The sequence below is a fragment of the Capsella rubella genome, unplaced genomic scaffold (genome assembly GCF_000375325.1).
Source record: "Capsella rubella cultivar Monte Gargano unplaced genomic scaffold, Caprub1_0 scaffold_8, whole genome shotgun sequence".
NCBI classification, from domain to species: domain Eukaryota; kingdom Viridiplantae; phylum Streptophyta; class Magnoliopsida; order Brassicales; family Brassicaceae; genus Capsella; species Capsella rubella.
The window spans coordinates 13167230-13177356 of NW_006238916.1; the positions used below are offsets into that span (position 1 = coordinate 13167230).

At 37.1% G+C, this 10127-nt stretch overlaps 2 protein-coding genes across 2 annotated transcripts in view; one reads left to right on the plus strand and one right to left on the minus strand.

Moving 5' to 3' along the window:
- The first annotated feature begins 4679 nt into the window (after positions 1-4679).
- Positions 4680-6535, plus strand: LOC17875307 (GATA transcription factor 5). Its single transcript, XM_006280696.2, has 3 exons — positions 4680-4716; positions 5098-5446; positions 5552-6535. Exons 2-3 carry the CDS (start codon positions 5117-5119, stop codon positions 6248-6250), a joined length of 1029 nt encoding a protein of 342 aa, XP_006280758.1. The 5' UTR covers positions 4680-4716; positions 5098-5116; the 3' UTR covers positions 6251-6535.
- Positions 6536-9018: 2483 nt separating this feature from the next.
- The window catches only part of LOC111829047, a 1591-nt gene continuing 482 nt past the window's right edge, over positions 9019-10127 (minus strand). Inside the window, exons 2-3 of the mRNA XM_023777683.1 lie at positions 9810-10112; positions 9019-9656 (exon numbers count right to left, since the gene is read on the minus strand). Coding sequence (XP_023633451.1) covers positions 9019-9656; positions 9810-10112 — 941 coding nt within the window. The remainder of the gene's footprint in view (positions 9657-9809; positions 10113-10127) is intronic.

Genomic DNA, 10127 nt, shown 5'->3' on the forward strand with positions numbered 1-10127 from the left:
ATTATTGATGTCAGTACAGTTACAGTCACAGATATACATATATGATACTACTGCAAAACCAAAATATTCACATGGATTTGTACGCTCATAGTCTCATTCTCACTGCAACGTCATTATATTATTTACATTAGTGTCTTTTTCTCTTAATAAATTTTTTCTCCAAAACTGTTTCTTACCCATACATACAGTTTTTGCATGGTAATTACTGTGTGCATTGTTTAGCCACATCTCACGGGGCTTTTGTTTTTAATGTGTGTACGTATTTGGATCCATATGGTAGAGAGAGAGAGACAGACACAGACAGGGTAGATTCTGCAGATTATGAGGGGTGAGTGGGAGGAACAGAAAAAGGTATAAAAATTGGTCTGCGTCTTCATTTTCTGCAGGTGTTTATGTTTGGGACCTAAAGAAGTCTTCTTTCTCAATTTATTCCTTACGCTTTCTTTTTCATTATTCAACTTATGTCACCTCAAGAATGCCAATGCCATGATGCAAAACGAATCGGAAAACGAGCTAATAATTAGTCATTGGGGTTAAAAGTGTGCATGGGGGATGTGAAGACTGTGTGAAGTGAAATCATGCATTATATATATATAGTATGTAATTTACAACTTACAACACAAAATAATTGAATTAATCCCATCAAATATCAAACCCTAAACGGCTAAAGCCAACTGATTCGTTCCTCCTCCGTACCACCTCGCACTTTGTCTTCCAAATTTCTCTTTCTTTTTCTTTTGTTGGGTCAAGAAGTTTGATGTTATTGCACGTAGAAAGGATCTTGGAGACGGATGGTGGTAAAAGCAGCAACTTTAAAATATGGGGCCATGGGAATGTTATTTATGAACCAACAAGGTAGCGACACGTCTGAGAGACAATTTGCAATTGCATCATTGCATTTCAAGGAGACAAAACAGAAGCCTTATTAGGTCCACAACATCGACGCAGTCCAGACCTTATTATTATTATTTTATTTGAAAAAAAAATATTTGTAGTGTCGCAGCATAAAAGAAAAGACAATCTTGTAAGTTGTAACTGTATTGTCCATTATCTCACGACGAGTTAGGGGTTACGGCATCACACATAAGAGTACTCTCCTCCCCCCCCCCCTTTTTTTTTCTCGTTAGATGGTATTGGGGAAACAAGCCCACTTCTTTGACGGTTTTGACTAATAGCAGCAATCTAGATGATAAGCAAAAGTGGCAGCCAAGAGGAAAATAAAAGGTGGAAGGCATTTCTTAAAAAAGAAAAGACTGAAAATGCCGTTTGGAGTAGACAACAAACCAGACTAGAGACGGACATGCATATGTTTCGCTTCGGGTCCAGTTTAATGATCAGACCATATGTCATATGAGACACAAAGAACAAAACAATGACACAGTTTGTTTGTGTGAGTCGCAAACATATATGTCGAGCATGAGAGAGTTTTGGTTGGAGATGTGAAAGTTCCAAGTGTAGTTGTTATTGTGGGCTTTTCACTTTGGACCAAATTTAATAAGCCCAAATGAAACGAAAAACAAAAGAGAGAAAAATGACATTTGAGTGTTCGATTCTCTAAGGCCCACTTCTAAACGAAGGTTGTACTTAGATACATGATACATATAGACCATAGTTTATATAGGAAAATTGCCAAAAATCAACACTTTATTTGTTGGCAGCGTTTTTATACGCAAACTATGATACTTAGTAAAAGTTAAAATTCATTTAAAAACAACAAAACAATCATGGCATTAGATTCCTTTAACTCGTTTGGATGTGCTATTCTTATGAACAGAAAACATATAGTAGTTGGTTTTAAATAGACATTTGGCAAGGTGAGAGATATTGAGTGTAAGATTAAGAAGTCTACGACGGCGAAGCGGGTGGAGGTCAGTACGTACGTGACAAAATTGAATTGATTTTTTGTTTTTCCCGCTAACGTTGGGCAAAAGTATGTATGTGGGCGGCTCCAAATTTCAAATTTTGATATATTTTTGTTCTTTTTGTATGGTTTTAAGCTTGGTTCCTTGCACTTATCTATGTCTTGTTAATGCATAATAATATCTTAGATATCATCTAAAAAAATCCGCCCCCTTCATATTTAATTTTAGTGGTACGGTACGGTGTGGTGCATAACATAACACGAAAAAAATATCGGGGAGAAAGGAAGATTCAAAAATAGCCGCTAACAATTCTCGTGGGACTATTATTTTTATTTTTTTATCTCTCTCTCTCTCTCTCATTGATTTGCGCTTACTTTTCTCCCTCTTCTTGCAATAATATGTAATTTGACATTTCAAAAAATTTTAAAGAAGAAAGAAAGAAGAAAACAAAACATGGAAGACCCCATCGAAACACACAGCTCTCGCTCTGCCGACGGATACGCCCGATGGTACACTATTAGTCATTTCTGTTTTTTTTTTTTTTTAAATACAGTACACAAAGATTTTTCTTGTCCAAATTTAGCCCATTTGTATTGACATTGACAATAATGTGTATTTGACTCCGCTTGAGAATGAACATATGTATGTATTATCCCTTATTATCATTAACTTATTTCTAATCGGGAATTAGGCAAACGAGATATAGAGAGAGAGCGTTACTATTATTTACTAATACTATTATAAAAAAAAAAAAGAAAAAAAGAAAAAGATGAGAGCCGTCGGGGAATTGTGATTGGTCGACTCACGTAAAACGCATGAGACACAGCCAAAGAGAGCACGGCACGTCAGCATTACACGTGTTTACTTACTAGTACTTGTCTTTCTCAAGTCGGCGGCTCGGCTCCAAACTACTAGACTTGTATCTACGTTTTCCCTCTTTCCTTTTTTTTATTATTATTATTATTTAACCTCACAAATATTATTAGTATTTTATAAACTTTCCTAGGATTGCCTTGCTTTAATTTATTACTTATTTCATCACTCTCTCAATCCTTTTTAATTCTGAAATTAACATTTCCCTTTTTAAAAAGTTATATATTCATCATTTGGAAAGAAAGAAAAAAGTATTGCCAATTACCAAATTTGATATTGAAACTTAAAACGATGTATTTTGTATGGATGTTATTTATAATTATCATATGACGCACTATTTGTTAATTCCACATATGGGGGAGATATCCATTGCTCTATATTGCCAGTTTAATACATGCAAAATGCCAAAAAAAAAAAAAGATGGTTCAACCAAAAGTAAGTAAAGACAATTAATATTTGGTGAGAGATTTAAATATGCCAAAAAATAAACTAGTCTAGTAAAAAAAGATTAGTAGAAGAAGAGAAACTACACGCAGCAGATTATTTGAATACAGAAAAAAGGAGGGAGGGAGGAATCTACACTGAATTTTAATTGTAATACAATTATTTTTGGGTGTTATATCATCGTAGATTAGTTTAGTTTATATGAAGAAGAATAATGATTTAATGTTTTTGGAGGTGGTTTAAAGAAAAAAACACGAAGGATAATGTGAGAGAGGAGAGGGAGAGGGGCAGAATCATTTTCTCGTGGGCCAAAAAAAAGAAAAAAGGGCTCTGGAGTCTGGACCCGCCATTAGTAGTCTTTGAGAGAGAGAGTGAGAGGGGGTTTCTGCTGCTGCCATTATCATCATCTCTCTCTCTCAGTCTCTCAGAGTTTCTCACTTTGCCTTTACTCCGAAGACATGCCTTTCCCCCCCCCCCCCCCCTCACTATTACTTACTCTTCTTCTTTTCTTTTTTAAATTTTGTGTTGTGGGTTACTCTCGTCTTTTAATCCCCCTCCACCATCTTAATCATATTCACTCTCTCTCTCTCTCTCTCTTAGATAATAGCACTATACTCATTCGTTGGGGGGAGGGGGGGGCGCATTTCATTTCAAACCAAAAATATATAAAAAAGTTATAAACTCAAAAGTGTGAGAAATCAAAACCCAAATGAGCGGGAAGCATAATTCCCCCAAGATGAGCGGCGATCAATGCGGTCTCAAGGGCTTTCTTGGAATTTACCCTTTTTTTTTTTAAAAAAAAATCCTTTTAGAAGCAAAAAATACTTACAAAGAAATACTATAAGAAAACGAGTCTGTTTTATATAATCCAAAATAAAAGGAATTATTATTATTACACGAAAAGGAAAAGAAATAAGAAATTGCCAGTCAGCCAGCAGAGCAGATACACAAAGACTCTCTCTATCTATCTGTCTGACTCGTTAAGAAAGATCTTATTTACTTTTACTTTCTGTAATAATAACAATGAACAGTGCCGTTTTTTTTTGTCTTGTAATCTTGTGTGTTTCTTTTTTTTTTTATTCATTTAACGTAAATACGCGTAAGAATTTATACACATAATCTACCGGATACAATTTTTTTAAAAAAGATTTATTGCCGGTTCTGTAATTTCCTATTCTTCGTAAAATACTTTTTGCCCCCATTTCTTATATATATAAAATGTATAAAAAAAAATAAAAAGAAAAGAGAAAAAGAGATTGGAGTAAAAAAGCGTTGTCTCTCTCTTGAGAGAGAGAGATAAGAAAAGGAGGAGTTTTATTTTTAAGTAGAGAGACCAAAAGGAAGGGAGAGGCTGAGATTTCCAAATTGAATGCTTTACCAAACTTCACATAAACCATCTCTCTCTTGACCCTCTTTTTTCCCTTTTGGGGGTTATATCTCTCTCTTTCTTCTTCTTCTTCTTCTTCTTCTCGCCACCGCTCCTCCTCCTCCTCCTCCTCCTCCTTCTCTCTCTCGTCGTCCCTTCCTATTCTCTCTGGTACTTCTTTCCCCTATTCCTCTCCTCTTTTTTACTTGGTTTTTTTAGGGTTTTCTATCAAAGGGTTTCGTATGTCTCTCTTCTTGCTTCTTGAATTTGCTTCCTTCATTTCACTCTCGTGACTGACTCTCTCTCCTTGTGTCTCGTTTTCGTTTTTGTGTTTTCCGGTCAGATTTTCCTTTTTTTTGGTTGGGCTTCGTAATTATTTTTATAAATTTTTATTACTTTATTTCTTTCTCTCTCTCTCTTGGAATTGGGAAAAAAAAAGGAACGTTTTTTCTACGTTTCGTTTGAAAAAGAATGTGAATTTATTCGATATCGGAGATTGATTGAATTCTTTTTCTTTCTTTTTTTCTTGTTGTTGTTGTTGTTGTTGTGTAGGTTTCTTTCGATAGTTAAAATGGAGCAAGCAGCGTTGAAGAGCAGCATCAGGAAAGAGATGGCTTTCAAATCGACTCTTCCGGTTTACGAAGATTATCTTTCCGTCACCACCGCTCAGAATGGTTTTTCCCCCGACGATTTCTCCGTTGACGACTTGCTTGACTTGTCAAACGACGACGTTTTCGCCGACGACGATACTGACCTCAAGCCTCAAGACCCTGTCATGGTCCGTGTTTCCTCTGAGGAGGAGGAGGAGGAAGAGGAGGAGGAACTCAACGACGACGGAGACGCTCTCCCTCGTTGCATCGATTTCTCCGGCTCTCTCCCTACAAGCGAACTCTCTGTTCCGGTATACTCGTCTTACACTATTTCGAGACAATCTTTAAGTTATTTTTTTCCCTTTTTTTATTTTATTTTTTATTGAGATTTCTCTCTGGATTTTTTCTTGGTAAAGGCTGATGATTTAGCCAACCTCGAGTGGCTATCTCATTTCGTGGAGGACTCCTTCACGGAATACTCGGGTCCAAACCTCACCGGAACCCCGACTGAGAAACCCGCCTGGTTAACTGGGGACCGGAAACACCCTGTCACTCCTGCCACCCAAGAGTCCTGTTTCAAATCCCCTGTTCCGGCTAAAGCCCGTAGCAAACGTCACCGCAACGGAGTCAAGGCCTGGTCACTTGGTTCTTCGTCCTCTTCGGGTCCTTCTTCCTCCGGTTCGACCTCCTCCTCCTCCTCCTCTTCTGGTCCTTCCAGCCCCTGGTTCTCCGGCGCTGACCTGTTCGAACCAATGGTCGCCTCCGAGAGGCCACCGTTTCCCAAGAAGCATAAGAAAAGGTCGGCCGAGTCAGCTTTCTGCGGGCAGCTGCAACCTCAGCGGAGGTGCAGCCACTGCGGCGTTCAGAAAACTCCGCAGTGGAGAGCCGGGCCAATGGGAGCCAAGACCCTGTGCAACGCGTGCGGTGTCCGGTATAAGTCGGGTCGGTTACTTCCTGAATACAGACCCGCTTGTAGCCCGACATTCTCGAGTGAGCTCCACTCCAACCACCACCGGAAAGTCATGGAGATGAGGCGGAAGAAGGAGCCAACCAGTGACAGCGAGACCGGTTTAAACCAGCTGGTTCAGTCCCCACAAGCTGTACCAAGTTTTTGAAGAAATAGGGCCTTTAATTAGAGCAGAGATTTAGAGATCCCGAACCGGTTTCAGTTGTTAGCCCCAAGTTAGTTTCTCATTGACTTGTTTCTTGTATATCAGTACTTTCATTATATATTTTTTTAGCATTTTTACTTCTTTGTTACCGTAGTTTTTTTTTTTTTCATTCTAGCTAGGAGTCTCGGTTAAGTTCTTAGTAACTGATTAGGTCAAAATCTCAGTTGTATTGTACTCTTTTTTCAGTTTAAATTTTACCATTTCAATTCAATTCTCTGCGTTATAAAAGTCTGTTTTGCATATACTTTTTGATACCTTTACATTCCGAATCTTTTTTTAAAAGGTTATACATGGAATTGATTTGAAACCGTTCGAATCGGTTTATAACTTTAAAATTGTAGGATGGGAGGGAACGCTGCAAACTAACGCATTAATGAATGGACCAAACCGACCGCAAGTGATACCATTGTGTAGTGTTTCATGGACACGCGACATGTGGCCTTGTCTCTTTCTTAGTATTTTAGTTTCTAAATTATTTAGAACTGAAGAATCCTAAAATTTTATGTAATCAAACCATGTCGTTATCATTATAATATCGTCTTTCGTTATTTTAGCGACTTGATCTTAAGTCTTTCGTACTATCTTCTTTCTTCTCTTTGATATGTTGACTTGAACTCATGAGATGGAGCAAAAGTCTAACCCCTCAAACCAAACGAGCTACAAGTTCTGTCTTCTGTTTTCCAGTGATCTTTTACTCTTTAGATTGATATCTCTTCTCTGCATGAGTCTATATATTTTGTAAACGTATATCCAGTCCTGCGTATATCAGCTTTCGGTCTATGCAAATCGTTAAACTCATCGTTTAATATTGTATTTTTGCTGTTAACTGGCTAATGCTCAAAATGGTATGACTTTTTGGAATTCATATTCATGGTAAATTTATAATCGTTGTTTTTTATTTTTGTAAACCAAACGCGATTAAATGAGGAGGAGTCCTTATTTGACGGCTTAAATGGTTGACTATAACCGAAGTTTGACTCGGTAACATCACATCATATTCCGTAAATGACTATTCCAATTTTACGAATTTTAGTAGATAATAAAATCAAAACCTTTTCTTAACCCAAAACAAAATATAAATAAAAAAGTCTTCTTTACTAATCAAACTCTTATTCAAAAAGGACTGGTCAGTCCGAATTTCGCATGTGTATCGAGAGGCTAATCGCCTAGCGGATGGTTTAGCTAACCATGTTTATTCTTTATCATTAGGTTTTCATATTTTTGATTTTGTACCAGTGGAGTTAGCTCCGATTTTTAGAGATGATAAACTTGGGTCTGTTTACTCGAGACAAGTTGTAGCGTAATTTTTTATTTATAATAAATACTGGGAGATAGTTTTTCTCCCTGTTTCTTACCAAAAAAGAATCAAACTCTTTAATGACACTAGGATTCTGTATTTGTAGGATTAATTATTGTGCTTCAACACTCGAAGATCAAAATCACGTAGTCGACGTGCGGTATCGTCATTTTTTTTTTGTATTTCAAAAAAGGAAATATTACAATTTTAATTTATTAGTTAGTCTATTAGTATAATTTCTCTCTCTGGCTTTTTTTTTATTTAGTATCGTGTAAAGTAAAGTATTTTACGTTCAAGAAGCTGCTATCGTTCTAAACATTTATATACATCGAGGAAAAAGGTAGCGACAATGTCAGATGATAATAATTGTTACAACCTAGATTGAGTATTGTACTCATTAAATTAATCGTCATAACGGATTGGATAATTCTATGCAACTGTTATTTCTGAAGAATATTACTCGTTGACCGTTGGTTGGGATTAGCACTAGAGTTTGCCATATACTGAGCTACTGTACATATGATATATCTGGCTCGTCTATAACACTCTTACTAAAATTTAAAAATTATTAGGTTTCCTTTTTTCTTTTGTTTCTCTCAATTTCACGAACCAAAAACCCTATACAAATTTTCCATTCAATTTTTATGGTTACAGATTATATGATAGTATGAAAATATCTTTCGATCAGATAGTTTTATAATAAAATACAGGTCATTCCTTTTTGGAACATAATGCAAATCTTTGGATAGTACATTCTTTTAAGTACAATGCTATAAACTGTCAGACATACCACTTTGGTGTGGTATCAGCTTCCAAACCACTTGTAGTCTCTCGGAGGCTAAAAACGAAGCAGGAAACAATATAGGAGTAGCTCGTAACAAAAAAAAGATTAAACTGACCACTTTCAGGGAGGAAAAATAATCCATGTATATATATGTACATATTTTAGAAACACATTGCAATATATATATGCTTCTTTTGTTTACAAATAAGAAAAAAAAAATGAAATTACAAATTGTAAATATTTGAAATGGAAAGCTCGGGAAGTCACGTGATCGACATAGCCTACCCGCTCCATCCAACCACTTTCCCTTACCCCGAAGTCTCGTTAATTTGCTTAACCATTTCATTTGACATTTATATAAATCATTATGGTCCACATTTACACTGTTTAAATCATAAACAAAAGGTTAGACTTAAGAAACAATTTTCATATTTTTTTTTTTTTGTCGACTGGTATTATATTGATGGAATTAAACCAACGATTACAACCCAGAAAGTCAGACACCACAAAACAAGTGCTGAGCCTAAACCAAAAAACCTGCAACTACTAACTAACCATCTCAACACAACGAGAGAGGTATCCAAAAAATGCAGCTCCAAACAAAGAGCATAGTTAGATAAAAACTAAAATTCAAACAGAGGAAGAAACCATTTCCTCGGCAAATAAACCTCGCAACCAAGAAGGATGGCCCCTATCCACATAAGATTGAAGCCTGCAATCACTGGTAACACTTTGCGCGATAAAGAACGCCCCTCTGTTTGAAAATGAGTTTTCCAAAAAGAATTTCCAGTCCCTAAACGATCCTCTAAGACGACCCACCTCCATTGACTGAAATCTAAAAGAAGGCCACACACTTGGTTTAGCAAGAACCTTTACTAAACATGCATCCTCCAGACCAAAAACCACCTTCTCCACTCTATGGGACTTCATACTCTCAATTGCCCATATCAATGCTTTAAACTGAGCATCTTTTTTGTCCATCACCGAAACAAGAGCACAACGACTATGAAGCACCACATTGCCTTCATAGTCTCTTAAAACCCACGACGCCCCAGCCAATCTGTTTCTACTGGACCAAGAGACACCAACGTTACATTTCAACCACTCTTTAGGTGGTCTCTTCCACCTTTTCAACAAATGATCAGTTCCACAGTTTTGGGAAACCCGCCTTGGCTGATCATCACTACTCCCACCATTCTCATCCTCTTCCTCTACTACTTGCGCCTCTGCCCATTCTTTCCAATCCTCACAGCTTTTTTGAACAGTTTCTATTGGAGAGAATGTTTTGGCTTCAAAGGATACCAGGTTCCTATTCTTCCAAATCCGCCAAAGAGTTCATGGAAACGTTCTTTTAAACTCTTCAGGCCAGTTGACATTCCTTTGGTTCTGCAACAGGTAATAAACATTTGAAAAAACAGAACCATTTTGAAAGCCTTCCACAGGAGAAGGAATTCCAGAGAGCGCCCAAACTTGTCTAGCCCATGAACAAGTGAAGAGAACATGGTTTATGGATTCATCTTCCTCTCCACAGATTTGACACAGATTGTCAGTCCTCATACCTCTAGAAATCAAGGCAGTAGCCACCGGTAATGCTCCACTAAGTATCTTCCACAAAAAGACCTTAATCTTTGGATCAGTTTGGAGATCCCAGACTTGGGCCTTGACCGGGTTAAGAGAAGGTAACCTATTAGCCTCTTCTCGAGTCGTTTGGTTTGAAGACAAGGCTGCTAGCCAATACG

Bases quoted from the DNA above. Each gene is read 5' to 3' on its own strand.
- LOC17875307 (XM_006280696.2), top strand. From the start codon at position 5,117: ATGGAGCAAGCAGCGTTGAAGAGCAGCATCAGGAAAGAGATGGCTTTC. The intron at 5,447-5,551 runs GTATACTCGTCT...TTCTTGGTAAAG, and splicing joins CAAGCGAACTCTCTGTTCCG to GCTGATGATTTAGCCAACCT.